This window comes from Herpailurus yagouaroundi, unplaced genomic scaffold (assembly GCF_014898765.1).
Source record: "Herpailurus yagouaroundi ecotype Mexico unplaced genomic scaffold, PumYag 100, whole genome shotgun sequence".
NCBI lineage: Eukaryota > Metazoa > Chordata > Mammalia > Carnivora > Felidae > Herpailurus > Herpailurus yagouaroundi.
In genome coordinates this window covers 12,838,203-12,865,714 of record NW_024412391.1, presented here as the reverse complement: position 1 = coordinate 12,865,714, position 27,512 = coordinate 12,838,203, and the positions used below count along the sequence as shown (strand labels likewise).

The 27,512-nt window shown below is 46.1% G+C and overlaps 1 protein-coding gene across 1 annotated transcript in view; it reads left to right on the top strand.

Annotated features, from left to right (window-relative positions):
- Window positions 1–14,712, top strand: part of EXOC4 (exocyst complex component 4) — a 762,629-nt gene extending 747,917 nt beyond the window's left edge. Inside the window, exon 18 of the mRNA XM_040471923.1 lies at window positions 13,545–14,712. Within this exon, the coding sequence (XP_040327857.1) occupies window positions 13,545–13,782 (238 nt within the window). The 3' untranslated portion in view covers window positions 13,783–14,712. The remainder of the gene's footprint in view (window positions 1–13,544) is intronic.
- The last annotated feature ends 12,800 nt before the right edge of the window (window positions 14,713–27,512 follow it).

Here is a 27,512-nt window from a genome sequence, read left to right as displayed (position 1 = left end):
TTTTTAAAAAATGTGTAATATAAAAATACAGCTTTCCCCAGAAAGCATTTTTAATATATATTTGTGTTTGGATGGAGATGAGTGCTAAACAGAAAAGTGAAGGTCAGTAAAAGGACAAGCCTTGCTGAGGATGAGGCTGGTTATCATTCTAGATAAGGAGGGGTCAGAGAAAACATCACCTATTGATAAGCTGACATCAGAGCAAAAATTGGACTGAATTTCTTTCAATACTCTATTTTCCTCCAACCGTCTGTCCCTCTAATCCCATCTGATGCCCTTTTCTGATTTTCTTTCAGTTGGCTCAGGGTATAAAGCAATACAGAACTATGAGATACAACAGACGCAGGGATTATCATCACCTCCTTGCCCGATAACTGGTCCTTTTTTTTTTTTTTTTCTTTTCTTAACAGGAAGTAAGAAAATTCTTCGGTTCCATGCCCTTACCCTCCCCCCGCCCACCCCAACACACACACCATTTTTACCAGTGCTATTCCAAGGTGTCTCCCAACTGTGGACTCCAGAAGGTTAGAATTTCTTCCAGATACATTCACTTGGGTTTTTCCACCATGAACTTCATTTCATTAATTTTCTGCCCATAATTCTGAATTCTCTGGAGTCCTTTATATTATTTCTCTTTCCTTGCTGCTGTTCACGGCTCTTCCCCATTTAGGAACGTTTGCCCTTCGCGGGCACTGTGTATGTGCTTGCACATTAATTAAGGTATTAAGTGAGATCAGTTATAAGCCGGTATCCTTAGCATTCACTAGATGCCTTCCCTCTGAATCTGTTGATTTGCCCCGATCGTTACCCTTTGTTTGTTTTTCAGCCTGTGTCCTATCAGGAATACCCATTCAAAATAAATTCATTTTGCTAGTTTATATTTTTTTAGTGGCACTGTATAAAATGGTTCACTGACCTCCAAATATATGTCAGCCACAGCGGTCTTTTCATCCACCAAATTCACATTGCTACCCAAAGCTATTCATCAAGTTTGGCAGAGTATTTGGGCCTTTAATTAAACGCTGCTGGGTATTGTACATATTTCCATTAGCTCTTTCTGATTTAGTCTATTATTTTTCTAATTGACATCAGTTCTGAGTCACATGTTCTTGAATCTCAGGTGGCCCATTTTGTAGCTTTGGTTTATTTAGGTTTTCTTGCTTCTGTAAATAACCTGAGGGTTTAGTAAATACGCCCTGGAGTCTTTGCCATTGGGACCTGCTGATTTGCATATGCTCTTGCTTTTCAAATAATCTGCTGATTTTTTGGTCCTCTGCCAAACTCATTTTTGTTTCTGGCCCTTTAGCCCTAAAAGATATGGGGTTTTTTTTGTCTCAGCAAAGAAGAGAAATCACCTATCACAGTATCAAGAAGTGTACTAGGGTCCCTAACTAAGACCAAAAAATCATGAGTCAGGGTCTGAGTAACTCGGATAACTGATGGCCGAATAGCAGTTCTTATACATAATAGCTTGCAGCGAACTATCCTTTCAGCCTCACTCAGACCTTCTCTAAACACACATGTGAGGTAGCTGGCTAGGGGCGGAGTCAATGGCTAAAGAATAGAAGCAACACACCTACGGGAATGAATCCATTATCTTGGCCTCGTTGGTTAATACTCCAATGGCAAGTTCTTCCATGGAGGTCTTGTAGTCCAGGCCTATCCCTGCTGGCCTTTCTGCCCAAACGCTTCCAGGTACAGAAGGATCTCCATATTATAGATGCAGAAACCCAACACCCATTACCCCTTCGCTTCTCCATCCCATCACTAACTGGGAGTCACTTGGCTTCTATGCCTTGTCTAGGATCTCCCGATTCTTTTCTTCTTTCCCACATTCTGTGAGAGAGGAGCAGAATGGGCAGGCTAGCTGGAAAGTCCAGATTTATTTTACTTTAAAGTATTTGCCTAGGGACTCCTGGGTGGCTTAGTCGGTTAAGCGTCCATCTCTTGATTTTGGCTCAGGTCATGATCTCACAGTTTGTGGGTTTGAGTCCCGCGTCAGGCTTTCTGCTGACAGTGTAGAGTCTGCTTGGGATTCTCTCTCTCCTTCTCACTCTGTCCTTCCCTCCCTCCCTCAAACACACACACACACACACACACACACACACACACACACTCTCTCTCTCTCTCTCTCTCTCTCTCTCGCTAAATAAATAAACAAACAAACAAATAAACTTTAAAAAAGAAAACAAAATATTTACCTAGTGTCTTAGAAACCTTTGATCTGGGTCCATATTGGTTTCTGTGTTTTGGTGTTTTTGTTTTTTGTTGTTTTTTTTTTTTTTTTTTTTTGAGAGAGAGACAGAGCATGAGCAGGGGAGGGGCAGAGGCGGAGGGGTGGGGAGGTGGAGGGGGGAGGAGACACAGAATCCAAAACAGGCTCCAGGCTCTGAGCTGTCAGCACAGAACCCAACATGGGGCTCAAAATTGCAAACTATGAGATCATGACCTGAGCCAAAGTCAGATGTTAACCGACTGAGCCACCCAGGGACCCTGGATTTTTTTTTTTTTAATTTTTATTGTTTATCTTATTTTTGAGAGAGGGAGAGAGAGAGTGAGCAAGCAGGGGAGGTGCAGAGAGAGAGAGGGAGATACAGACCTGAAACAGGCTCCAGGCTCTGAGCTGTCAGCACAGAGCCCACTGTGGGGCTCAAACGCACGGACCGTGAGACCATAACTTGAGCCAAAATCGGACGTTTAACCGACTGAGCCACCCAGGCACCCTGCATTGTATTTTTTACAGTGTGGATAAAAGAAACTTCTTGAAGCCAAGGACTATACCTCTGTAACTTTCTCTGTTGTCCCCCCTATCTACAAGAATACATTCTAAAACCCTGCCATAGATGCCTGAATCCACAGATAGCACTACCCTATATATACTATCTTTTTCCTGTACGTAATACCCATGGCAAAGTTTAATTGTAAGTTAGGCACAGTAAGAAATTAACCACAATAACTAATAATAAAATAGAACAATTGTAACAGTACACCGTAATAAAAGTTATGTGAATGTGGTCTCTCTCTCAGAATAGCTTGTACTGTAACTCATTCTTCTTGTGATGCTGGGAGATGATGAAATGCCTACGTGATGAGATGAAACGAGGTGAATGACACAGGCATTGTGACCCAGCGTCAGGCTGCTGTTGACAATGTATCAAGAGGAGAGTCATGTGCTTTCGGACCGTGGTCGACCGCGGTCGACCGCGGGTAACTGCTACCGCAGAAAGCGAAACCGTGGATAAGGGGGCACGACTGTATTAACTTTTAAGATGTGATGAGAGCTTCCTAAGTGTTAGGGATAATAATACTAGATTTTCCTTTGAAGAAATCCTTTGCATTATTTATTGAAAAGTTGATAATTGCTTAAAACTGAAAAAGCCAGAGGGCCTCCGAATTATTTTTATTATGCCTATGTCAGCAGCTGTTTCCCAGATTTCTGATCTGGGAAGTATAAATAATATACAGTATAAGGGCCTTGTGCTAATTGGTAAACAGTATGTAGCTTTGAGGCCACCAAAGTACAGAATGCTATCTTCTTTTATCAACCTATGATATTCGATAAATTATTTTTTCAAATTGAAAAAAACTCTCCAAAGTGATATTCAGCACAGCATAACTCTCCTTAACCTGGATTCACCTTTTGATAATCAAAAGAGCATTTACAGGAGCATGAGACAAACACAATTATGAAAGTAAAATGAAGGACCTAAATAAAAAATCACAGAACAAGAGGGTAATTCTATTCACTCTTTCATATTTCATTATTTGATAACATCAGAAGATGAATCCATCAGAATTGCTTTGGCAAGTGCAAACAGAAATGCGCTTGATCAATATTTATTAAAACCTTCAAAATGGGAGAAGGAGTTGAGCAGACTTCTTAATGGACTGAGTAATTATTCATACAAATGGGGTTTGACCGAAGGCAGTGCCAGACCAAAGAGACACAGTTTTAATTGTACTGAATTTAAAATGCGGATCTTCCTCCAGCCCTGCTGTAGAAAACTTAATTTAAAAAATTATCTGATGAAGCAGAGAGTGACATACGAATCCTTAAGTTGTAGAGGAGGAAATTTCAGCCACGGATATTATAAATTCAGAAGGTGTTCGAAGGTGGGGAGCAAAATTTCTAGCTGAGGGAACAGGAAGAAATTTTCTTCCCGTCTCAGCGACGGTAACCGAGCTTGGGAGAGAGTCATCGCGTCAAGTGACGGGCCGCAGAGGAATTCCTTTGTTTTGAATGGTTGTATTTTCTGAAGAGAAATAAAGCACAGCTCTGGCGGCCGCTATCAAGAATATCGGGATAGGTTCCTGAAAGGAAGGGACACGGCCAACTTTAGCTTTTAACATCTCCTCCGGAGAGACACCCCCCAGTGCTACTGAAGCATGGTGGTTATCAGAACTGGGCCGATAGGAAACTGCCTTTTACACGTAGCGCTGTTGGTGAAGGCAGGGATGTGTGTGCCGCTTTATATGAAGAAAATGTAGGTAGATGACCGATCAACGAAGCCGGTGCAAACCTTAGCACAGCAGACTCTCAGGGTCTCGCTGCCTCCTGGATGATTTTCTACTGCCACCAGCTGAGGGAATTTCTACACTGTCTTTTCTAAAGACCATACTTCTCCTGGGATGTCCTGATCAGAACAAAACCCTGCGCACAATCCGATGTAAGAAATGTCAACACACACACACACACACACACACACACACACAAAACTGTCCCTTTCGAACATAAATCTAATTCTGCCACTAACTCCCCAAAAATTATTTAGCTTTTCTCTACCTGAGTTTTCCCATTCCTGAGATGGAAGTAACTTCGCCTATTTCAAATTAGAATTTTCAATCATGTCTGTAATAAACTCTAAGCTCCTTTGAAGGGGAAGACAAACGAGAGCAATTATATTATATTTTTGAATAAACTAATTTATTCTTCTGACACACAGGATTACCATCCATTTTATTATTGGTCTGGAAAGTACACATCGGAGCTAAGTTTACGCTTGTTTGGGATGTTTCCAAATCAGTCACTGCTGCGTCTTGCCGGCTGCAGTTTAGGGAAAATCAGCATCAGCTAATTCTGATGGAAGCCCAGGATTTTAAAGGACCGAGCAGAGGACGCTGTAAAGGTTTTAAAATCAAAAACTGCTTAAATAGCGTCTGCTCTAACCTCTTTGTTTTTCATATGGGAAGCAGAGGTCCAAAGAGCCAACAGCATTTGCCCCAGGTCACACAGCTAGTTAGAGGGGAGGGAAAGACTTAACCAGAATCTGAGCTTAGTTGATCTCTTGAGTATTTACTTCTCTAAGTCTTCCTGCTGTAACCACCTCTCAATTATTTATGGGATGCTTATCCAGTTTATGGATTATTCACTTCCTTTCCTTTCTCTTTTTCCATTTCCCTGCCTATTACCATGTATGCCATTGAGTGAACAGAGAAAACAGGAGTTGAATGTTTTCCCCGACAGTTTAGTGACCCCTCTACTACTGAGTTTTTTGGTTTTTTTTTTTTTTTTATTAAAGTTCTCAAAATGCTTCATCTGTTGGCTAGAAAGAATTGGGGGAGGCCACTGGCAATACTAAGTTCTATTCGGGCAAGATCTTCCTCCTTCAAACCGTAATATTTAAGAAGTCAGCTTCAGTGCCTAATTCTCTTGTTGACATCAACACTATCATTATCTTTGGAAAGACTAGAGGAGAAAGTCTTCACAATGAAATTACGTAATTATCCCTCTTCCTCCAGGAAGTAACGAGTCAGAAGGGCAGCCAACTTTTGGAAAGAAAGGTCACCTTGTCCATTTCCTGCTCAGGGCCGGGGGGGGGGGGGGGGTGGGCAAAAAGCGAGAAATAGAGAGGTGACAAAGTGAAAAAGCCAAAACTCGTTTCTGTTAACTCTGGAATGCTGACTTGACAATATGACTTCATTATTTGTGTTAGAGCTCTGAATTCCCAGATCAAACCCACTGTTATTCAAATATATCTACATCGCCTGGGTGGCTCAGTCGAGTATCCAACTCTTCATGTTCGCTCAGGTTATGATCTCACAAACCGTGAGATCGAGCCCCGCGTCCAGCACCGCACTGACAGCACAGAGCCTGCTCGGGGATTCTCTCTTCTCTCTGCCCCTCCCCCGCTCATGCTGTGTCTCTGTGCCTCTCTCTCTCTCTCTCTCTCTCTTTTCCTTCTTTCTCTCTCGCCCTCGAAACAAATAAACTTAAAAAAAAAAAACAGCTACAGAGTTTGTAAATGAATTTTTGAATTGCTACAATACTGGCTTGTCCCGTTACAACGGAAGGCAGAGGCGTTGAGTTAGTGTGTGAATTTTATTTAGCTCATCTGACTTAAATCGTGACTAAAATTTGCTATACAGGTATTCTTTGCAGTTAGTGCTTTTTTACAGTTTCCAATATTTCCATGTTATGGTGGCTTTGCAGTGCGAACGGGGTTCAGAGTCCTTGATTTTGAGGCCACAGATGAATCAGTGATGCTCACTGTAGCTCAGTGTGCTCATCTGGGCGATGTGGATGATTGCACTTCCTACTGCAAAGGGTTGAATATGCCAGTGCACCTAAAAACTAGACATTAATGTGACCTCAGTCCGAACAGATTCTAACACCCGGCATGAGACATAGCTGGGTATCCCTGACAAATGCAGTTTTCCTTCAGGGGTTTAGGACTCTGAAGCCCACCCCATAAAGGGAAGCAGATGGCAGAGGTCTCCCGGGGACTGTGGCAGCCCCCAATCAGCACCTTCTTTCCACCCCCACCCCCAGGCTTTGGGGACCGACCACCTGCGGTTGCTGTGTGGGAATGACTGGTTGTATTGGGGCTTTCTTTCCTCAGTTTACACAGAAGAGAGCTGAGACTGTTTGCAAGATCTTTCAGAGAGGTAGTGGTATCTTTTACAATGAGTATGGCAGAGTGGGAGGTAGAACCCCCAGGGTTGAGAGACTAGAATGCTCCTTCTTGTTTATAGAAATTTCTGAAGAGCTCTTTTTTTTTTTAATTTTTTTAATGATTATTTATTTTTATTTTTATTTTTTTAATTTTTTTTAATGTTTTTTATTTATTTTTGAGACAGAGACAGAGCATGAACGGGGGAGGGGCAGAGAGAGAGGGAGACACAGAATCGGAAGCAGGCTCCAGGCTCTGAGCCATCAGCCCAGAGCCCGACGCGGGGCTCGAACTCACAGACCGTGAGATCGTGACCTGAGCCGAAGTCCGACGCTTAACCGACTGAGCCACCCAGGCGCCCCAATGATTATTTATTTTTGAGAGAGAGAGAGAGAGAGTGAGTGAGCAAGGGAGGGGCAGAGAGACAGGGAGACACAGAATCCGAAGCAGACTCCAGGCTCTGAGCCGTCAGCACAGAGCCCGACACGGGGCTCAAACCCACGGACTGTGAGATCATGACCTGAGCCCACTGAGCCACCCAGGTACCCCTGAAGAGCTCAGAATAAGAAAAGTATTCACACTCAAAATACACAAAAAGATCAGTACAGTTTGCTTATACATATGTTCAGACCTTTGTGCATTAAAAACCAATAAGTAGGTGAAAAATGGTTTCACTTCATGAATATTAAAAGCATATGAGGAAGTAGGTGCTGCCATGGGTTCTTGGTAGGAAGCTAACTGGTGCAGATTTTTGGTAGAAAGCAGTTTGGCAGCATTGCTGGAGTCCGGAACAGTACACTTACCTTTGAGTAAATCTGCTCTGGAAATCCGTCCTCAGGAAAGAAAGTATTTTTAGTGGTTTTTTTTTTGTTTTGTTTTGTTTTGTTTTGTTTTGTTTTGTTTTGCTTTTAACGTTTATACGTTTATTCCTTTTTAGGAGACAGAGCACAAGTGGGGGTGGGGCAGAAAGAATCCGAAGCAGGCTGCAGGCTCAGCTGTCAGCACAGAGCCCAACGCGGGATTTGGCCCCACAAGCCCTGAGATCATGACCTGAGCCTAAGTTGGACGCTTAACCGACTGAGCCACCCAGGTGCCCTAGGAAAGAAAGGTTTTAAAATTAGAAACAAAGTGTCCAATAGTCTGTCAACCCAAATATTTCAACTGTAATAGAGAAACTGGTAGAGCATTACTTATATATGGAAAACAAAAACGTGATGGAAATGTGCAAACGAGGTATGTCTTTATAGTAGAATTATAGAAGTACTCTTTTAACCGCTTAATCTTCGTATTTAGTCTGTATAGTCTATACGACATGTATATTTCCCAGTCAGCGAAAGATGAAATTGACTTCATTTTAAAACTTTAAGAAGGGGGTGCCTGGGTGGCTCAGTCGGTTAAGCGTCTGACTTCGGCTCAGGTCATGCTCACGGTCCGTGAGTTCGAGCCCTGCATCGGGCTCTGTGCTGACAGCTCAGAGCCTGGAGCCTGTTTCAGATTCTGTGTCTCCCTCTCTCTCTGACCCTCCCCCGTTCATGCTCTGTCTCTCTCTGTCTCAAAAATAAATAAACGTTAAAAAAAAAATTTTTTTTTTAAATAAAACTTTAAGAAGATCTGCCCAACTTACCAACATGCCCTTCCTATCCTTACTTGTATAAATATTTGCCCACGGAATCAATGAGGAGAAAGAGTTGCAGTTCAATGCCGTGAAAATAAGAAGAAAAAAAACACAAGCACAGCCCATTGAAAAAAGGAACATGAGGAAGATACGAGAAAATAATCTGCCTGCACCAGAACAAAGCATGAATGTTGTCCTATTCTGGACTGGGTCCAGGAGACCAGCCCATCACCCCACCACTTTCCTGTCCCTCCACCCGCCTCCCTCTCCACTCGGGCCACTTTGGGAAATGCCGCCCAAAGGTGCACAGCAAAGCGAGAGAGAAAGCAACCACGGGAGGAAACCACCTCCTCATAGAATGTTCCATCCATCAGGGTGACATGCAACTCCAGTTTCCAGAATAAGATATTTGGGCCACGTCTAGCGATTGGCCCCCGAATGTTATGGGCTATGAAGAGACTTGCCGTACAAGTCATGAGCCAGAAAATGCCTAAATCAGATGTGTGTTCACTGATCCCACCCTGGCAGCTGAGTGTGTATCTACTACAACCGTGATGCCCAGAAGCCATGGCTGCTTTTGTAATGCTTGATGATAAAGATCAAGCTTTCATTTTCCTGGGGCCTCAATACGTGCTGGTGAATTATTTATCCCAATTGGGTTACATGATTTCCTTTCAGCATGTCGGTGTTCATCATGGAAGCCCATTCTAATTGTAAAGTTTGGGGCATTTTCCTGTTTTCTCCTTGGGGCGCCTTGTAGCACCCTTTCTCTATCTCCAATTGCAACTGTTGCTATGCTGATTTAATATAGCCTTTGCTACTGGGTGCTGTCCTGCAAGATGAATGAATTTCATTCCATCTTTAAATATTTATGTTTCTTTATGATCTAATATATCATCGTGGTTAGGGGTAATTTTTTTTTCCCCCTAACTACAGAAAAAACACCATCAGTTACCTGTCGATTTTGTTTAATAACTCAGCTTTGCAATTCTGGGACCCGGTTCATCGGAGGCTCTTGAGGACTCTTTTAGTCTTCGAGTCCACTTCAGAACGTCATTCTGGGATTTATAAAGGTCTTCACTGCACAGAGGATATTGAAACATTAAGGACTTAAGTGGCACACCCTTTATCACTTATCCCGCTGAAGGATCCAGGACTAGAAATCCAGGCATCTTTGGTTGCTTGCTCCCAGCATGGAACAGTGGTCTCTGTAGAAAACCAGCCAGTATCTCTGGGAACAAATTTCATCAGATGTTTCAAAAGAAATCCAATTTCATCTGGTTAGATGGGCTCAATGTTACCTCTTAAGATAAGCGATGAAAATATCAACGTCATAATACAGAGAAACCCAGTTCCTTTGGTTTTATCTCAGTGAAAAGCATCACCATCCCTAATGTTTTTAGGTCCTTGGCTCAAGGAGATGGGCAGCAGTGGTTCTGTAACTCTTTGCACACCAGAGAGACTCCGGCTCAAAGTCCTTTGGGAATCACAATAGCTGGGGTGGGTCCTAAAGAATCTGCACTTTTCATAAGCTCCCAAGCACTTTCTAGTTGGAGAACCACCAGTTAAGAACTGCAACCACCAAATCTCTTCTGGCTTTGAAAGAATCCTGAGCCCCAAATGCTCTCTCGTTCCATTCGGTAAGTCTAGATTCAAACATGTTTTCTTGAGCATGTTTTAAAATGCCTTCTCTGGGGCGCCTGGGTGGCGCAGTCGGTTAAGCGTCCGACTTCAGCCAGGTCACGATCTCGCGGTCCGTGAGTTCGAGCCCCGCGTCGGGCTCTGGGCTGATGGCTCAGAGCCTGGAGCCTGCTTCCGATTCTGTGTCTCCCTCTCTCTCTGCCCCTCCCCCGTTCATGCTCTGTCTCTCTCTGTCCCAAAAATAAATAAACGTTGAAAATAAAATAAAATAAAATAAAATGCCTTCTCAGGTTGGTCCCTAAATGGACAGCTCTCTCCCTCATCTGTGCATCTAAGGGAACCCGAATTCGGTGATACAGGGCTTCATTTGTCAAAACAGGGGCTCGTGTCACGGAGGAAGCCATGGTGTGCCAAGGGACATGCAGAGCCATGGGAAAAATATGATGTGTCTTCCTACAGCGTCCAGCTTTTCTTTAAAATAGTATTTTTAGGGGCACCTGGGTGGCTTAGTTGGTTAAGCGTCCGACTTCGGCTCAGGTCATGATTTTGCGGTCCATGGGTTCGAGCCCCGCGTCGGGCTCTGTGCTGACGCCTCAGAGCCTGGAGCCTGTTTCGGATTCTGTGTCTCCCTCTCTCTGACCCTCCCCCATTCATGCTCTGTCTCAAAAATAAATAAACGTTAAAAAAAAAATTAAAATAGTATTTTTAAGTTACAACAGATGCGTTGTGGAGTAGGGGTGGTTCACACGGGTTTTGTACTGAACATGAAACTTCTGAAAAATTCCTGACTGTATCTGATATTGGGCTCCCAGAAGTCTGCAGGTTAGAGTTAATTTGACTCTCCTATTAGAAGCACCTCTGGGGGCGCCTGGGTGGCTCAGTTGGTTGGGCGTCCGACTTCAGCTCAGGTCACGATCTCACGGTCCGTGAGTTCGAGCTCCGCGTCGGGCTCTGGGCTGATGGCTCGGAGCCTGGAGCCTGTTTCCGATTCTGTGTCTCCCTCTCTCTCTGCCCCTCCCCCGTTCATGCTCTGTCTCTCTCTGTCCCCAAAATAAATAAACGTTAAAAAAAAAAAAAATTAAAAAAAAAAAAAAAAAAGAAGCACCTCTGTCTACATTCAAAGTTACCTTTGACCAGTGATTTCCAACTATGTGGTTCCAGGAGGTTAAAGTGAACCATCATTTACAGAAAATTAGCCCCAAGAGAGGGCTAACCCTCTACACAACGATGTTGAACTGTTTGCTGCCTGGAGTACTCGTAAACCTGCCAATATAAGACGAGCACTTACCCGCCACTATTTAGGAAATATTCACAAAAGGGTATTCTTTTTTTTTTTTTTTTAAGAGTGTGTTAATTAGAAAAGGAGGTTCAGCAGAGCAGGAAAAGGAGCTAGCCACGTGAAAGGACACCCTTACCTACCACATTCCCATTGTAGCAAAAATGCATAAAATATTCTTGAAATTATGAGCTCCTAGAATGTATTCCTCACTATAAGGATGGCTTACTTCTCCCAGAGGATGTTCTTTTTATCAAGATGTTCTTGGTGAACAAGAAGCAAACGCAAGACTCAAATTCAACGACCCTGGTAGATCTGTAAGATCCCTTCATCTCTGGAATTGCCTTGGGCCTTCTGCCGTAGTCTGTCCCTCCATTGAGGCAAAGCTGCCTTTCCGGTCAGAAAGAAGGAAGTAAACTGCCTGGGAAGGCTCCTCTGTCCTTTGCCTAACCAGCTGTGATAGCATTGCTTGGCTCAGAGCCTGCGCTCAGCTTTACCTCCTGGGTAATTGGTAGTAGCCGTGCAAGTCCGAGCCTCAGTGTAGACCCGGTGAGGAACAATATGGTGGCGTAATGTTGGTGTTGAGAAGAGCAAATGGCTGCCTTCCCCTTTCCTGACTCCCACCTCCCCCATCCTGCTTCTGCATTACTGGAGACTCGCGGTGATGGACGTGCTCTTCTCTCCTCCACCCAGGCTAATGGCCTTGCAGCCAAATGGATCTCAAGTCCCCAACTTTTTGCTAGAATTATAACCAATTCCCTCCCAGACCATTCTGTGTACTGTTGTCACATGTATCTTCCAGAAGCACAACTTGGATGGTGCTTCTGCTCCCAACAGAACCTTGAGAGCTGAGGGAGGGAGGTCCTTTATTGAACTGACTAGGTCTATGGTTCTTTATTAACTTAACTAGCCTGATCATCAAATAGTCTGTCTTCTGGCTTCAACTGCCTTTTCCCAAAACTCTGGTTTTTAGCTGCCATCCCCAGGCTGACCAGAGTCCTCTTCCCAGGAGGAATCTTTGCTTCTGCTCTTCTCTTTTCCCTTAGTCTAGAATTTCTTTCCTGGAAGCCCTGCCTGACAATATGCTACCCCATCCGAAGTCTTCCTTGAATCTTCACCTTCCCCTCCACATGGTGGGCTTTCTCCTTCCTCCCCTATAAATTCATAACATTTATACTTCCCTCCTGTCAACTGGAACATTGTTCTTGTCTTTTTCTGTGAACAAGGAGCGTTGGACTGCGAGTCAGAAACAGGTGCATATCCTGCCACAGTCCCTCTCTTCTCTGTGACATTAGACAAGTCCTGTCACTTTACCATGTTTCAGTTTCCTTTTCAGAAAAAAGGGAGTTATAGCCCCCTAGGTGTAGTGAAGGATAAATGACACATTACGTGGAAATTCACTTTGCCAACAAAAACACAATCATGGTCTCTCTACTTCTCATTATCTGTCCAACTCATCTCTGAGCTATTTGAGGAAAGAGGCTAGGCCTTGCTCATCATTATATACTTCTATTACTATCATGACTTTATTAATACATTATTATTATCTCTGATAATAATAGCTAATATTTATGGAGCATGTATGTTTGTTGGACACCATTCCAAGTGCTTTATATGGATGAATTCATTCTTCTGATAACTCTAAAAGGTATTATTGTCCCACCTTATGGAGGAGAAAAGCATACACTGCACAGAACCTCCAGTGAGTGAGTGAGTGAATGGATGAGGGATTGAATGAGACAGAAATGGTTTTTGCAATGCCTACCGGATGATTATTTCTCTTCCTCTTGGTTCCACCCCTACTTCTTTTTCTTTGGATCTCCCCAGGTAAATGTAACATTAGGGGAAATCTCGAGTGAACTGAGACCCTGAAAGATGTGAGGTCTCCCCGAGTCTTCATTTGGACATGGTCTCGAGAAGAAAGCTCCAGTGAGGTCCAAGAGGACAGAGAATGTGCTTGTCTTCTTCCCCATTATATTCATAGAGCCTAGAACAACAATGCCTAGTGATCAATAAATGTTTATTGAATAAGGTATTTACAAGCAGCATATTCATTACCACTAAAGCCACATAAGTGGCTGACAGTGGAGATGGTGAACAGTATTCTGTCTTGTTTCCTCAGGCAGTATTACGAGATGTTATACAACACGGCCGACGAGCTCCTGAACCTGGTGGTGGACCAGGGCGTGAAGTACACAGAGCTGGAGTACATCCATGCCCTGACCTTGCTGCACCGCAGTCAGACTGGGGTGGGAGACCAGACCACTCAGAACATGAGGCTGCAGCGGCTCAAGGAGATCATTTGTGAGCAGGCTGCCATCAAGCAAGCCACCAAGGATAAGAAAATAACTACGGTTTAATTGGGTGCACTTCTGGGGGAGGGGTGGGGGTGGGGAGGGGCGGTCATTTTTGTTTACTCAGTCATGAGTAACTGCTTCTTTCAGTAGATTTTTACTCTCCTGACCTCGTTGGTTTACAATTCAGTAAAATAAGTCTATGTGTGTTACTTTCTGTCTCTATTACCAAGATCAAATCAGTGGCTTCTCCAAGCCGGCTGTAGTTTTCAACAAATTCTCCTAACCAAAACAAGACCTCTCCAGGGCCAGGGGAAAAAGTTCTTTTATCTCAGTCCCTGAGACAGACAGCTTTCTGTGTAGCAGCTTGTCCCCAGGTCCTAGTCAGTGTATCGCCTCTGCATTTTTCTTTCTGCTGTCTCAAAACCAAGAGCCATCAAATTAATGACAAAAATGGAAGGTTGAATGGCGATCCAACCCTCTTCTTGATTGTTTTTTCCCCTCTACTTTCCAAGAGAAGATGATGAGTAGAGAACTTTTATTCTCAGTTAAACATTGTTTGGATGTGAGTGCTTCTTAGATGCTTTACTTGCTCTCAATATGAGCCCCTAGGACTTTCTCACCTTAGAAAGGAGCCCTGGTCCACCCAGCTGAGTGCACGGGAGATGAGACAGCATGACGTTCGTCCTCTGTGCACCCACAGCGGAGTCCATTTTCCAGAGTGCTCCCCGGGGTTATGGGCGTTCACCGCTCGTGGCACACTCGACCCCACCGTGGCTCCCACGTCTCCAAGCACTCCTGATACTCATGGTTGATATGTCACAAGAGAAAGCAATGCACCCACCACCCGGGACACGCCTCGGGAGCACGTGGAGAGGAGAGCAGGAAGGACTTTGACCATACACGGTCATGCCTCACGTTGTGATGGTCCAGAATTGTACAGCTTTGGTCTTGGTAGGAAAAGCAGAAAATTAAAAAATGTTTTGAGAAGCCGAAGTGTTGTGTGTTGTCTTTCTCGTGTTCTTTATTCAGCAGACATTCCCTCGGGGCCTAATATGTGCCAGATGCTGCTAGGCAGAGCGTTAGATACTAGACAATGAGGGAGGATACCTTGTTGTCTACCTTTAAGACAGAGCCCGGACACTGGACTCTGACCAAGACCCTAGTGGGGTGTGCACTCAGGGCTGAGTTAGAAATCAGGGCTGACGGTGGGAGTTCAGCAGGCGGCCAGAAGATGGTCTTCCGGAGGGTCCTGGAAGGAGTACTGTAAATCTGTATGCTTCAGAGGCCTGGTCGGAAAGAAGTTGAACCCACATAGGAGACAACCAAGGAAGAATATCCGGCTTCTAAACAACACCGTAGAAAAGTAGTCTATCCGAGAAGCAAGGGTGGGACAAGGCAGACGAGGGAACCCAGAGCCGACCTTTTTGGTTCGGAGGCCTCCTCTTAGTGGCTGTGACTTCCCAGCATGGTTTCTGTACCCCCTTCTCCTCCTTCCTTCCGCTCTAGGTGAAGAACCCTGGGGTGCTTATGGTTTGCCCGAAGAGCCAGGAGTGCAATTGGTGAGTGTTTAGGAGGGTTTTAGTGGATGTGGAAAGGGACACGGGTTTGGAGGGAGGAGAGATGCCGAGAACACTGAGAACCAGCAGGAAGATGGCCGATGGGCTGCTGCGGGGGAGCGCTTAGAAAAAGAAGAACCCGGGGCGCCTGGGTGGCGCAGTCGGTTAAGCGTCCGACTTCAGCCAGGTCACGATCTCGCGGTCCGTGAGTTCGAGCCCCGCGTCAGGCTCTGGGCTGATGGCTCAGAGCCTGGAGCCTGTTTCCGATTCTGTGTCTCCCTCTCTCTCTGCCCCTCCCCTGTTCATGCTCTGTCTCTCTCTGTCCCAAAAATAAATAAATGTTGAAAAAAAAATTTTTAAAAAAGAAAAAGGAGAACCCCTGCTTTGCTTCCAATAATGATAGGATTGAAAAATGTCGGTTCTGCACAGAGAAAATGGCCTATGCCTCTTTGTCCAAGACACTCAAGGCGCAGATTTCTTTGTAGGATCAGTCATTGTTTAGGACAACCTATTCATTCTTTAGGACAGTTTTTAGGACAACCCATTGTCCCATTTCAAGGACAACCCATTTTCAAGGACAACCCATGACCTGTTCAGTGGACGGTTGAACGGATGCAGATAGAGTGACAGCATTCACAGAAGCCCCAGCCCCTCTTCTTGCCTGAATGTTTTCTCAGCCTGACCGTCAGTAGTTTCTGTTTCAGATAGCTTGGGGAGAAAAACCCCAATACAGCCAAGCTGAATTGGCTACCACACCCAATGGTCTTCCTGCCGAGTCATATCCGGGAATGTCTTAGCACTACCGCATTCATTCAGCCAAAAAGATGTAATTGCCCCCTTAGAGCTCAGGGGATAATGGGATTCACGTGGTGGCAGGCAACAGAGGCGGCCCCCTGTGACGTGGAGCTTATCCTTCCACTCCGATCTTGCCCTCCCCAGAGTTTGTACTTGCCACTCCATCCACCAAGACTGGATATCCTTTCACTTAGGAAGGCATCTCAGAGGATGAAGGACTGAAATCTTCAGCCCGGCCCTCCGTTGCTCTCTTCTGAGCTTTGCCCTTTTGGCACCTCGGGACTGTATCTCGCTGTTCACTGTGCCTCCCTGGCTAGCCAGAGCCATCGGCTGATGGAGCAAATGGATTCCTGCCTCCCGGGTCCCACGAAGGGACTGAGGCCATTGTGTTCGGGATCCTCCCTCTGGAACATAGCTGTGGCTGCCTCCCTAGCACCAGGGCGCAGGCATTTCGACCAGAGGGTGTCGGGTCTCCACCAGCCCTAGCTGAACTCCACTGCACTGGAGGCAAATGCGACGAGAAATCTGGCCAGGTGGCTATCCTTGTAGCAGGAGGTGGTAGGAAAACGAGGAAGTGTCCCGATCAACAAGATTGAGCTCGAAAAGCACAGTGTGTGCCGAAACACACACCCCTGAGAGCAATTGTCTTAATGTGGCAGGGATGTAAAACAAATTGGGCATCATTTGGAGGGAGGGTAATGAGGTACCAAGGAGAGGCAAACAAAGTCTTGGCTCAGCAAAGGTCTCGGCTCTGTCCTAATTAGCCGTAGTTGTTATACGAAGTACGTAATTAATAAGCGTGTGACCAGATGTGAAATACGGCAGAGTCTCTTCCTGAAACGGAAGTTGTGAGGAAATGCACGCAGCTGGAAGGAGTTGTCCTGATCCGGCTGAGGCGGGCAGCCTGCCTGGAATTTTGAAGAGGTGCACTAAGAGGCACACCACAGGTTCGCACCTGAAAACGACGAATCCTTTTCCAACTGGGCTGGGCGGTCATGAGATCTAGCTCATTATCACTGGGTGTAATGGGATGCAAACACCACTGGAACGGAGCTGGAAGTTTCCTCAACAGTGAACTCGGATGCAAACAAGCAGAGAGGATTCTGCGAACGGGGCCGGGCGTGAGTAGGAGGAAACGTGCACCACGCGAGGACCCGCTTTAACATACCTGCCAAGGACTTGTGTCTGTGGTTAAAAATATTGGCAGGACATTCGCACACCTGGAGCAGGAGCCCCTGGGAAGCTGGGAATGCAGTGACCCGCAAAAGCTGCACATGTATTTTTTCAGCGTACCTACAACATGCGTACGCACATACAACTGGGGGAAAAACGAGGTTGGGGTGCCCCGGTGAGTGTAGCTCCCGTTATATGCCATCCCTGTTAGAAAAGTGGCCTCCCTCAGATTCCTGCTGACTTTGCAATGCATGCTGGAGGAGGAGAGAAATTGGCAGTCTCTTCAGCCCAAATGTACGTACCTAGCAGGCCGAGCTTCCTTTCACAAAGGTTTATTTACTGCGAGCGAAAACCAGGAAAACAGCACCTGGTCGTACTTTTATGATTGCTGTTACGTTATTTTGGATCTCGCTTACTGAGCACTTAATATGTGTCAGGTGTTGTGCTAAATGCTTTACCACGTTATCCCATTTAATCCTCAAGGAATCCTGCGAGATTGTTACTAGTACCGTCCCTACTCGGCGGAAGAAACCAAGGCTCGGTTTAAGACGTGGCCCAGACGGACGCCAACACCGGAGTTCAGACTTGGAACCCCTCTCTTCTCACCCCTTGGGGCAAAGGAGGGACCCGCACCTGTTATATTTGAACTCCAACCGACATTCTCTGGTAGTTTAACACCTTCATCTACTGTGTCCTCTCCTGTGGTTCCCAGAGGACTGGATTGGGGACTGCCTTTCCCACTCTCCTCTGCTGCTCCCCAGCTCGCTGTGGCCGATAGAGCCACAAAACTCTTGGAAACAAGAACTTTCGGCCCAGGGGCTGAGCCCAGCCAGCTGGAGGCCAAAGATGATCCATACCTGGACCACAGGCCGGAACGCCAGCCGGGTGGCAGCTAAATGCTCAGGTTTTAGAGTCCTCTGTACCTTAGCTCAGAATGTCACCTCCACCTCATATAAGTGGTTTGCTGTGGTATAAGCTGTTAAGCGCCCTAAGTGTCAGTTTCCTCATCTGTGAAATGGGATAATAACAATAACAATAATAATAATAGCTCTTATCCCACAGTGTTAAGGTATAAAATAAAAGAGGTGCCTGGCATATAATAATTATCACATATGCATAATAATATTCTAATGAAAATATTATTATTTTGTCGGTTTCTTTGAGGAGCTATGGGCCCATATCGGAGGACCTGCTCTATGGATGTGGTGTAGGAGTGCAGCCGCCTTGACAGGGTTTGTCAGAAAGGCCTGGGATGTGCTGGGGGCGGGGGGGCGCGGCCAGGATGCTGCTTGTTGTAGGTGGAAGCTGGGCACCCCCACACAGCAATAGTTCTGACTTTGACTTTGTTATTTCCTTGTTGCAGCCCCCTTTGCAACAGGATGACCACCCTCCCGCTGTCTGCTTCCTGGGCCCGCTTCCCTTTTAGCGATTAATGAATATGCATCTCATTGCCTGCTGATGTATTATGCGCATCTCATTAAACTCCGAAGGCTCCACCAGCCTTTAGGGACCGGGTCTTAAGGACATCCGTAATGGCCTTCTGCCTGGGATTTGAGTTTGTGGTTACTCTTCCTGCCCGGGCTGAGCAATGTCAGGTCATGGATTTCTAAAATAAGATCGCAAATTGATCTATGAAATTCAGGTGAGAATATGTCTTCCCCCCCCCCCCTCCCCAAAATCAAATCTAGCCCTGAGCTCCCGCTTACTATTCTCAGCACAAGCCTTTAACTGCAGTCATTTTTCGTGGTTTCCTGGTCGGGAGGTAGGGAAGAGCCCCCCCCCCCCCCCACTTCCTTTGCTTTGTGTCGACGTGGCACTGCTAAAGCACGTCAGGAAAACGGGGGTGAAGACAGTATCGTCATCTGTGTGTCCTCACTTCACCGCTGCCCTGGACGCCCTCGCAGCACGTGGAGCCGCAAGGAATCCACGGCCACCATCTCTTCCCAGCTTTGGGGACCAACACTCCAGGTGGGACCGTTCTCCCCTCTTTGCTCCAGATGCCAAAGTCCGCCTTCCTTTCCACTGCTGGGAGGTCCTGGACCTTTCAGAACAGCGGCCTGCTTAAGAGAGTTTCCCAAGTGACTCTCCCGTACCCCCCTTCTTCTTTCTCTGCCCTGAAACAGGAAGTTTGTTAACCAGACACCTGGGGGTAAAGAGAGCCTGGGCCTCGGGAGGAGTCCTCAGATAATCTTCCTAGAAGGTGGCAGAGGAAGGGGATGTTCCTTTTATTCTAATCTGGGCTGGAGCGATGACCTCCGTTTCTCAGTAGCGCACCTGTTGTGGATTCGTAAGAGCTGGATCAAACTTGAGACAGCATTTGTCCCCACCATTCCGCTTTTCTGAGTGGTCAAATAAGCTCCAAGAGAAGAAAGGGGGTTACGTAGTGACTTCCAGGGAACCCAAATATGCCCCACACTGTTAAGCTACCAAGTAGAACGGTAGAAGGCAAGGCCCTGCCTTCAGAGATGTGACATGTTCACGTGGAAAGAACAGGGCAGTGTACCTGATTTCCTGCTCTCCACCTTCCAGAAATATGGCATTTCCTGGCTCCTTTGGGTTTGGGTGGGAGGCTGTGACTCAGTGGCTAAGGAGTTGTGAGGAGAAGTGTGTCATTTTCCAAAGCAATTAGTTAGCTGTGGGCGACCCTCCAGAGCTCACTGCCCCCACTGCCACAATATCCAGGAATGTTCCAGACAGCAGCCATTCAGCATGCTTGGGTCCCAGGAGGAGGCCAATGCAGAGCAGAGCCCCAGCTGACCTGCAGTGGATATGTGGTGTAAGCATGGAATGAATCCTTGTTGTAGGCTGTTGAAATTCAGGAGTTGCTTGTCCCCGCAGCATAACTTGCCTATCCCGACTAGGATGCCCAACAAAGAGGCTGACCATGATGAGAGCAGAAAGAGCGAGGGGCTTTTAAAAAAGGGTGAAATTATTAGCATCAGTGAGAACCATTTGAGTGGAGTGATGGGAACAGAAGCCAAATTTAGAGGCTCGAGGGAGAAGAGATGGCTTTGCCAACATCAAGTCCCCCGTCAGCACGTTTGCGCTAGAGATAGAAGCAACAGGGATGTGTTGTTCAGTCAAGGAGTGACCCTGGAGCCACCCACTCTATTTAATGTCTTTTACTTTTTCTGCCCCCTTCCTTGAACTCCTGATACTCCTAGTATTAGTGGGCCATATACACAGGCCTTAGTTCAGTATTTCTGACTATTCATAGGACAGTTTCTGTATACACCCAACACATACAGAGAAAAATAGAGTAGCATAATGAACTGTTTTAAAGCTTGAAAATGCCCAACCCAGAAGCCACACCTCTGCTCCTAAATTTTCTCCGAGGTCTGATCATCTTACTGGACCAGCCCCTTTTGCTTTGGAAGCTTTCTATCACAGTGCCATTCAATACCAGTCCCTAGAATTGAGTTTTTATCCCCTGAGAACCCGGGTCCACTCACAAAAAAAAAAAAAAAAAAAAAACATGAAGACCGGCAGAAAAATCTAGTTTTCTGTTTTTCTACCCTCTCTTCAACAGCTCAGAGTTCCTTGTATTTCTCTGATGTCCCAGTGGAAGTAAATGTTAATGGTTTTGAAGGAGATCTGAAGATAACAATTTGAAAGTGAAGAAACATAACACTGAAATGCTGTTAACTCAGCTAATTTTAAGGACAAATAAAACACAAGGTACTAGGCCTTTTGGTACGTCCAAAGCTATAGTTCCCTCATCTGCAAGATAGCAAGCGTTCCACTATTTTCACAGGGGCTGTAGAAATTCTTAAGTTTTGCAGGTTTATTAACTCATCCTTTGCTTGAATTTCTATTTCCATGTTTCCTAGGTACAGATAGTCATGGCACAGGTCGTGCCCCATCCGACCCCAGAGGCGGTTGCACACTGTCCCAGACCCAACTCTGAGTTAAGAAGGGAAGTAAGAACGTCTCACCCCTCCCCTGAGGACTGATTTTCTTTGTCCATTCTGGCTGCTATAATAAAGTACCAGAAACCAGGTAGATGATACGCAACAGAAATTCATTTCCCACAATTCTGGGAAGCCTAAGATCAACGCACTGGCAGATTTGGTGTTTAGTGAGAGAGCCCACTTTCTGGTTCCTAGAAGGCACCTTTCCACTGTGTCCTCATGTGGTGGAGGGTGTCAGGAAGCTCTGTGGGGTCTCTTGGTTAGGGGCACTGATCCCATTCACGACCCCCATTCACCCTCATGACCTAAGTGCATCCCAAAGGCCCACCTCCTAATCCCATCACACTGGGGATGAGGATTTTACCATGTAAATTTTAGGAGAACACAAACATTAAGGCCATGGCATGTATCTAAACCAATTTGATGTTTGTATTTGTCAGATTACTTTAGTAAACATCAGTAGAGCCTTCAGCCATATGGCCCCACAACTTTGCCGGCAGGTAGCATGTGACAATGTAAGCAGGCCACGGGCAACATTTATTTGCAACCTCATTAGCAAGAATAAAAGTCATCTTTCAACATCTTTCAATAAAAGTCAACTTACAAGCTCTGTAAGTTCAATGAATTCCCCACTCTCTGTCCCTACTCTCCAACCACCACTGTTACTAGAACATTCATTCCAAGGCAAACACAGCAATGTTTTGTCAGCAGGATCCACCTCACCTTCTAGTAAGATCTGGAGACAGAGTTCTCTGTTAGTTATAGGGGATCCAGGTCCTAGAGTCTAGTTCCATAGCTGCATGTCCTGGGTTTACTTATTTTTAAGCTCCTTCATGAAAAGGTGGTAAAGCCTATAAAGTCTTACCAGCCAAGCACATGTCTTGAACACATTTCACCATGCACTTCTAACCCCTCTCATGTTTGGGCTTTCCTGCCCCTCATGAATATCCCGCCCTTCAGATGGAGAGCCAGTTCCTCCAATGCCACACGTTAGGACATGTAATTGTCTCCTTCCTGGCCGTGGATATGGCTTTGCACTAAGTGGTTCATGCGACCATGGGACATGCGACTTGAATTTGTAAGGCAGGACCCAGGGTCTAGTCCCAGCCTGCCTCAGAGCACAAGGGCACTGACTAGGTGCCCCCCTCCCCCGCCCCACCACACACACACACACACACACACACACACACACACAAGCCAGACTCAGCCCCAGTCATTCGGCTCTTCTCTGACCCACTGAGCACTCCACCCCACTTACCCACAGTCACATAAGCCTGGTCCAGAGGCCCCATGAACTGGTACACAGAACCCCCAAACCTAACCCCTGTTGCTGGTACAAACTGGCTCCCTCTCCAAGGGTACGGAGCTTTGTATCCTTATCACACCATCTACCTTATGCTATTAATACCCAGGGCCGTGCCACCAGCTTATTAATACTGTATAGCTACAGCCCCTGACTTAGTCAAGCTACAAACAGCCCTTATTTGCATGATTAGCTCTTACCTTACTGATTAGGAAGTTTCATCCTGCCCCCAAAACCTACCCTTTCTGAATGAATGTCTCTTTTAACGGGAGCCAGGCTTTCTAAAATGCATCTCAAATCCAAATAAAAAAGAATCAACAGCAACAACAACAAAGAGAGGCCTGTTGTTTTCCTTATGGAATGAGAAGAGAGGAGCTTAAGAAGGTTTTTAAATGTTCAGCGCCATGCTTATCGAAGGAGCTAAAAGTATCTATGGCTGTCAAGGAGCACCTGGGGGATAAAAGGTTGTCCTAGGGCACCTGGGTGGCTCAGTGGGTTAAGCGTCTGACTTAAGCACAGGTCATGATGTGATGGTTTCATGGGTTCAAGCCCCACATCAGGCTCTGTGCTCTGAGCCTGCTTGGGATTCTCTCTCTCTCTCTCTCTCTCTCTCTCTCTCTTTCTTTCTCCCCCACCCCTCCTCCACCTGTACTCTCTCTCTCTCAAAATAAAGAAAAAAAAGCATGATGACTCCCTTACCTCCTCCTGGTCTCTGCTTGGATTTCACCCGAGTCCTTTAACTGACTACCTGTTTAAAATAGCAGCCACTCTCCCATACCCTTTCACCCTTTTCTACTTAATTTTCTCCGGAGCATTTATCACATTCTGATGTCCTATAGAATTTAGTTGTTAATTAATTTTTTTTTTCATTTTTTTTTTCAACGTTTATTTATTTTTGGGACAGAGAGAGACAGAGCATGAACGGGGGAGGGGCAGAGAGAGAGGGGGACACAGAATCGGAAACAGGCTCCAGGCTCTGAGCCATCAGCCCAGAGCCTGACGCGGGGCTCAAACTCACGGACCGCAAGATCGTGACCTGGCTGAAGTCAGACACTTAACCAACTGCGCCACCCAGGCGCCCCGTTAATTAATTTTTTTATCTTTACCAACTGAAATATACATTGTATGAGGGCTGGGATGTTTATATCCTTTGTTCTCTGGATTCCCAATACCTAGACCAGTCCCTGGAACATAGTAGATGGTCAAGAAACATTTTTTACACTATGTGTTAACTAACTTGGATTTAAATTTTAAAAAGTTATAAAGAGAAGGAGGCGCCTGGGTGGCTCAGTCAGTTAAGCATCCGACTTCGGCTCAGGTCATGATCTCATGGCTCGTGAGTTCAAGCCCCACATCGGGCTCTGTGCTGACAGCTCGGGGCCTGGAGCCTGCTTCGGATTCTATGTCTCCCTCCCTCTCTCTGCCCCTCCCCTGCTCACGATAGAGAGAGAGAGAGAGGAGACACCAGGGATGTTCACACACAGAAAAGGCCATGTGAGGACACAGTGAGAAGGTGGCCGGCCATCTGCGCTTCTCACCAGACGTTTACCCTGCTGGCCCCTTGGTCTTAAACTTCCAGCCTCCAGACTGTGAGAATATAAATTTCTGTCATTTAAGCCACCCAGTCTGTGGGGTTTGGTTGTGGCAGGCCTGGCCAGCTAATACAATCTACAACACAGAAAATGAATGAATGAATGAATGAATGAATAAAAGAAACATTTTTAGAATGAATGTAGGGGTGAAGAATGAATAGAATTGCAGGACATGATCATTGGTTGGCTGGGAGGGGGTGAGGAGGAGGAAGTGGTAAAGGAGCAAAGAAAGGTTCCCAGGTTTCTAGCGAGTTAACGCAGGGGGTGGTGGGTCAGTCAACGAGACAGGGGAGAGCATGTGGCGGGGGAGAAGCAGGGTTGCAAGTGAAGGAGCGAGTGGATAAATTTGAAGCCATTGTTCCAAAGCTCATGCGTGTGACTCAGCAATTTCTCTTCTAGATATTTGTTTGCTAATCAGAAGAACAGCAAATGCTGTACACTGAGAGGATCCGCTTCTGTATGGCCAGCTGGCACAGCAGCAGACAACTAGGAACCCCATCCAGTGCTGCCCCGGACAGGCCTCTTAGTCCCGGCTCCCTAAGAAGATCTGTGAAGGCCCCATGTAGATGCTGCAGAAGAGTCAGGGTCTAGCTCTGGTCCTTGGCTTAGCCTAAGGCATACTCTCACAGGAGCCCTTGGCTCACTCTTCCAGTTACATACTGCTGGACGACGAACTAACCCAACCTAGTAGTTTAATCACTTTATTATACCTCCTGGTTCTTTGACTTCAGAGTTTGAGCAGAGACTAGTTGGGCAATTTTTCTGTTCCATGTGGCATCTACCAGGGTCACTCAGGGGTACTGAGTTGTCAGCTGGGCTAGTCCGGAGCATTCAAGATGGTTTTACTCGCGTGACTGACATGGTGGCAGGAATGGCTTTAAGGATCCCTCCCTGCATTGTCTCAGAGCCTCTCCGTGTGGCTCTCAAGCAGGGTAGTTGGACTTTTTACATGATAGCTTAGGGCACCAAGACACCAAAACAGAAGCTGCCAGTTCTTTTAAAAGCTAGCCCTGAGGGGCACCTGGGTGGCTCAGTTGGTTAAGCGTCCGACTTCGGCTCAGGTCGTGATCTCATGGCTCATGAGTTCAAGCCCCACATAAGACTCTCTGCTATCAGCACAGAGCAGAGCCCTCTTTGGATCCTCTGTCCCCCCCTCTCTCTGCCCTTCACCCAGCTGCATTCTCTCTCTTAGAAATAAATAAGTATTGGGGCACCTGGGTGGCTCAGTTGGTTAAGTGTCTGACTTCGGCTCAGGTCGTGATCTCACAGCTCATGAATTCGAGCCCCGGGTCGGGCTCTGTGCTGACAGCGCAGAGCCTGGAGCCTGCTTTCCAGTCTGTGTCTCCCTCTCGCTCTCTGCCCCTCCCTCACTTGTGTTCTGTCTCTCAAAAATAAGTAAACATTTAAAAAAATTTTTTAATAAGTAAATATTAAAAAAAAAAAAAAAAAAGGCTAGCCCTAAAACTAGCCTTGCATCACTTTGGTCATCCTCTAAAAGTCAAAAGGTAATAGGCCAGTAATAGATCCTCCCTCTCTATAGGAGGAAGATCAAAGGATTTTCAGCCATCTTTAATCTGTCACACTTCCTCATTCAGGATGGCCAAGAGGGCAAGGTCTAGCACGTACATTCTGGTTCTTCTCCTTCTGCCCCTCTACCGTGTGAGCAGTTCCTCCCCGTAAGCCTACTGCAACATGGAAACCTCTCAGCTTCTTTCTCCATAGAAAATTAGGCTTAGTGTAACAAAACAGAACCGCTGTAACATCACCTATATGTGACACACACCAAGGCCGTCGATCTCTGACAGGTTCCTACCCTGGCTTTCCTGGGAAGGCTCTTCACCATGAAAGATGACATCAACAGCCTTGGAAACATAGCTCAGCCAAGAGGGTGGAGTTTCACACCGATCAGGTGTTACATTGAGCACCGTATATGAATGGCCACTGTGAAGGCTGTTACTTAGGAGCCAATTGTACGTACCTAAGTTATAATTCGAAAACGCTCCCATGGAAGACATGGGTACCTCCTTGTTTATCCGATAACAAAGAGACTTGCTTCTTGTTGGTATTAAAGGCAGCATAAAAGACATTATAAAAATCTCTTAATCAGGACATAGTAGACCTACATAAAAGTGCCAGAAGGGCCACCCAAAGGTGAGAGGATGGCCGCCAATCGGTGAGAGGATGGCCGCCAATTGGTAGAGCACCACCCAGGCAAGAAGAGCTACCAGGCACATTGAGTGACCTTGTGGGGAAAGCCGGTCAGACCGGAGGTCCCAACAGGCTGGCAGACCTTCTTACCACAGGTTGATACCCGGGCTGACCTTGGTTTACCTTCATATCAGGAGAACCTCCAGCAGGCTTCTTTGAATGTAGATGCCTCCCCACCTTGCAAGGCTAACAGGTGGTCACAGAGGGCACAGGCTTTCCAAAAAAGCCAAAAAGAAGACAGCTACTCTGGAAAAGCATCTGGTTCAGCTCTAAAAGAAAGTATTCACCAAAAGGACAGACCTCCCCCCCTTCTCCACTCTAGTTCCATTGCCACGTCTCACAAATGCTAATGAATGGACCCTCTGTGCCAGGTTGGCAGGTGAGACTTCAGATTTGAGTTCTGAGTGCAGATGCCATGTGGTGGTTTTAAATATGTCCACAAATTCTCTGGTACTCTTCCTTTCAAGAGGTGGACCTTGGAGACTTCCAATAATGGTGGAGTAAGAACTTCTGAAAATTCATTCTTCCATAAAAGCAGTAAGACTACTTGTAAAAATGGTCAAAATCAACTTTTCCAAACAGTGGAAATTAACCAAAGGCTTCCAACGAACCAAGGAGCACTTATTTAAGAAAAGATGCTGGGGGCGCCTGGGTGGCTCAGCTGGTTTAGCATCTGACTTCAACTCAGGTCATGATCTCATGGTTCATGAGTTCAAGCCCTGTGTTGGACTCTGTGCTGACAGTTCAGAGCCTGGAGCCTACTTCAGATTCTGTCTCTCTCTCTGCTCTCTTGCCGCTCACACTCTCTCTCTCTCGAAAATGAACAATAAAAAAAATTAAAAAAAAAAAGATGCTGTATCTTGGTTAAGAGCAGCAAATATTGTAGCATTTTCACTTGCACTATTCTAGTGCCCCCTCACCCTGGCTCCGCAGCTGTGAAAAACAGCAGTTTCAAAATCACGGTAACTGTGAGAATAAGCAGTCTTGCAACCACTGGAGGGTGGATTGGGTTTGGAGCCCCTCAAGAAGCCCTTCTGCTTCAAGTTGCCACTATTTTACCGGTCTTACAGCTCCATGGAAAGCCCTATTCATAGGACATTGTCATTATTTGACCTGATTCAGAGTCCAAGGGGGGGGGGGCCCCGCGGGGCGGGGGAAGGAACCCAATCCCTAGGGCATTTGTCAAAAACAATAAATAGCAATTGTTTAGCATCCTGACAGCCTGAGGTTGGATACCAGTTGGGGCTAACAAGAG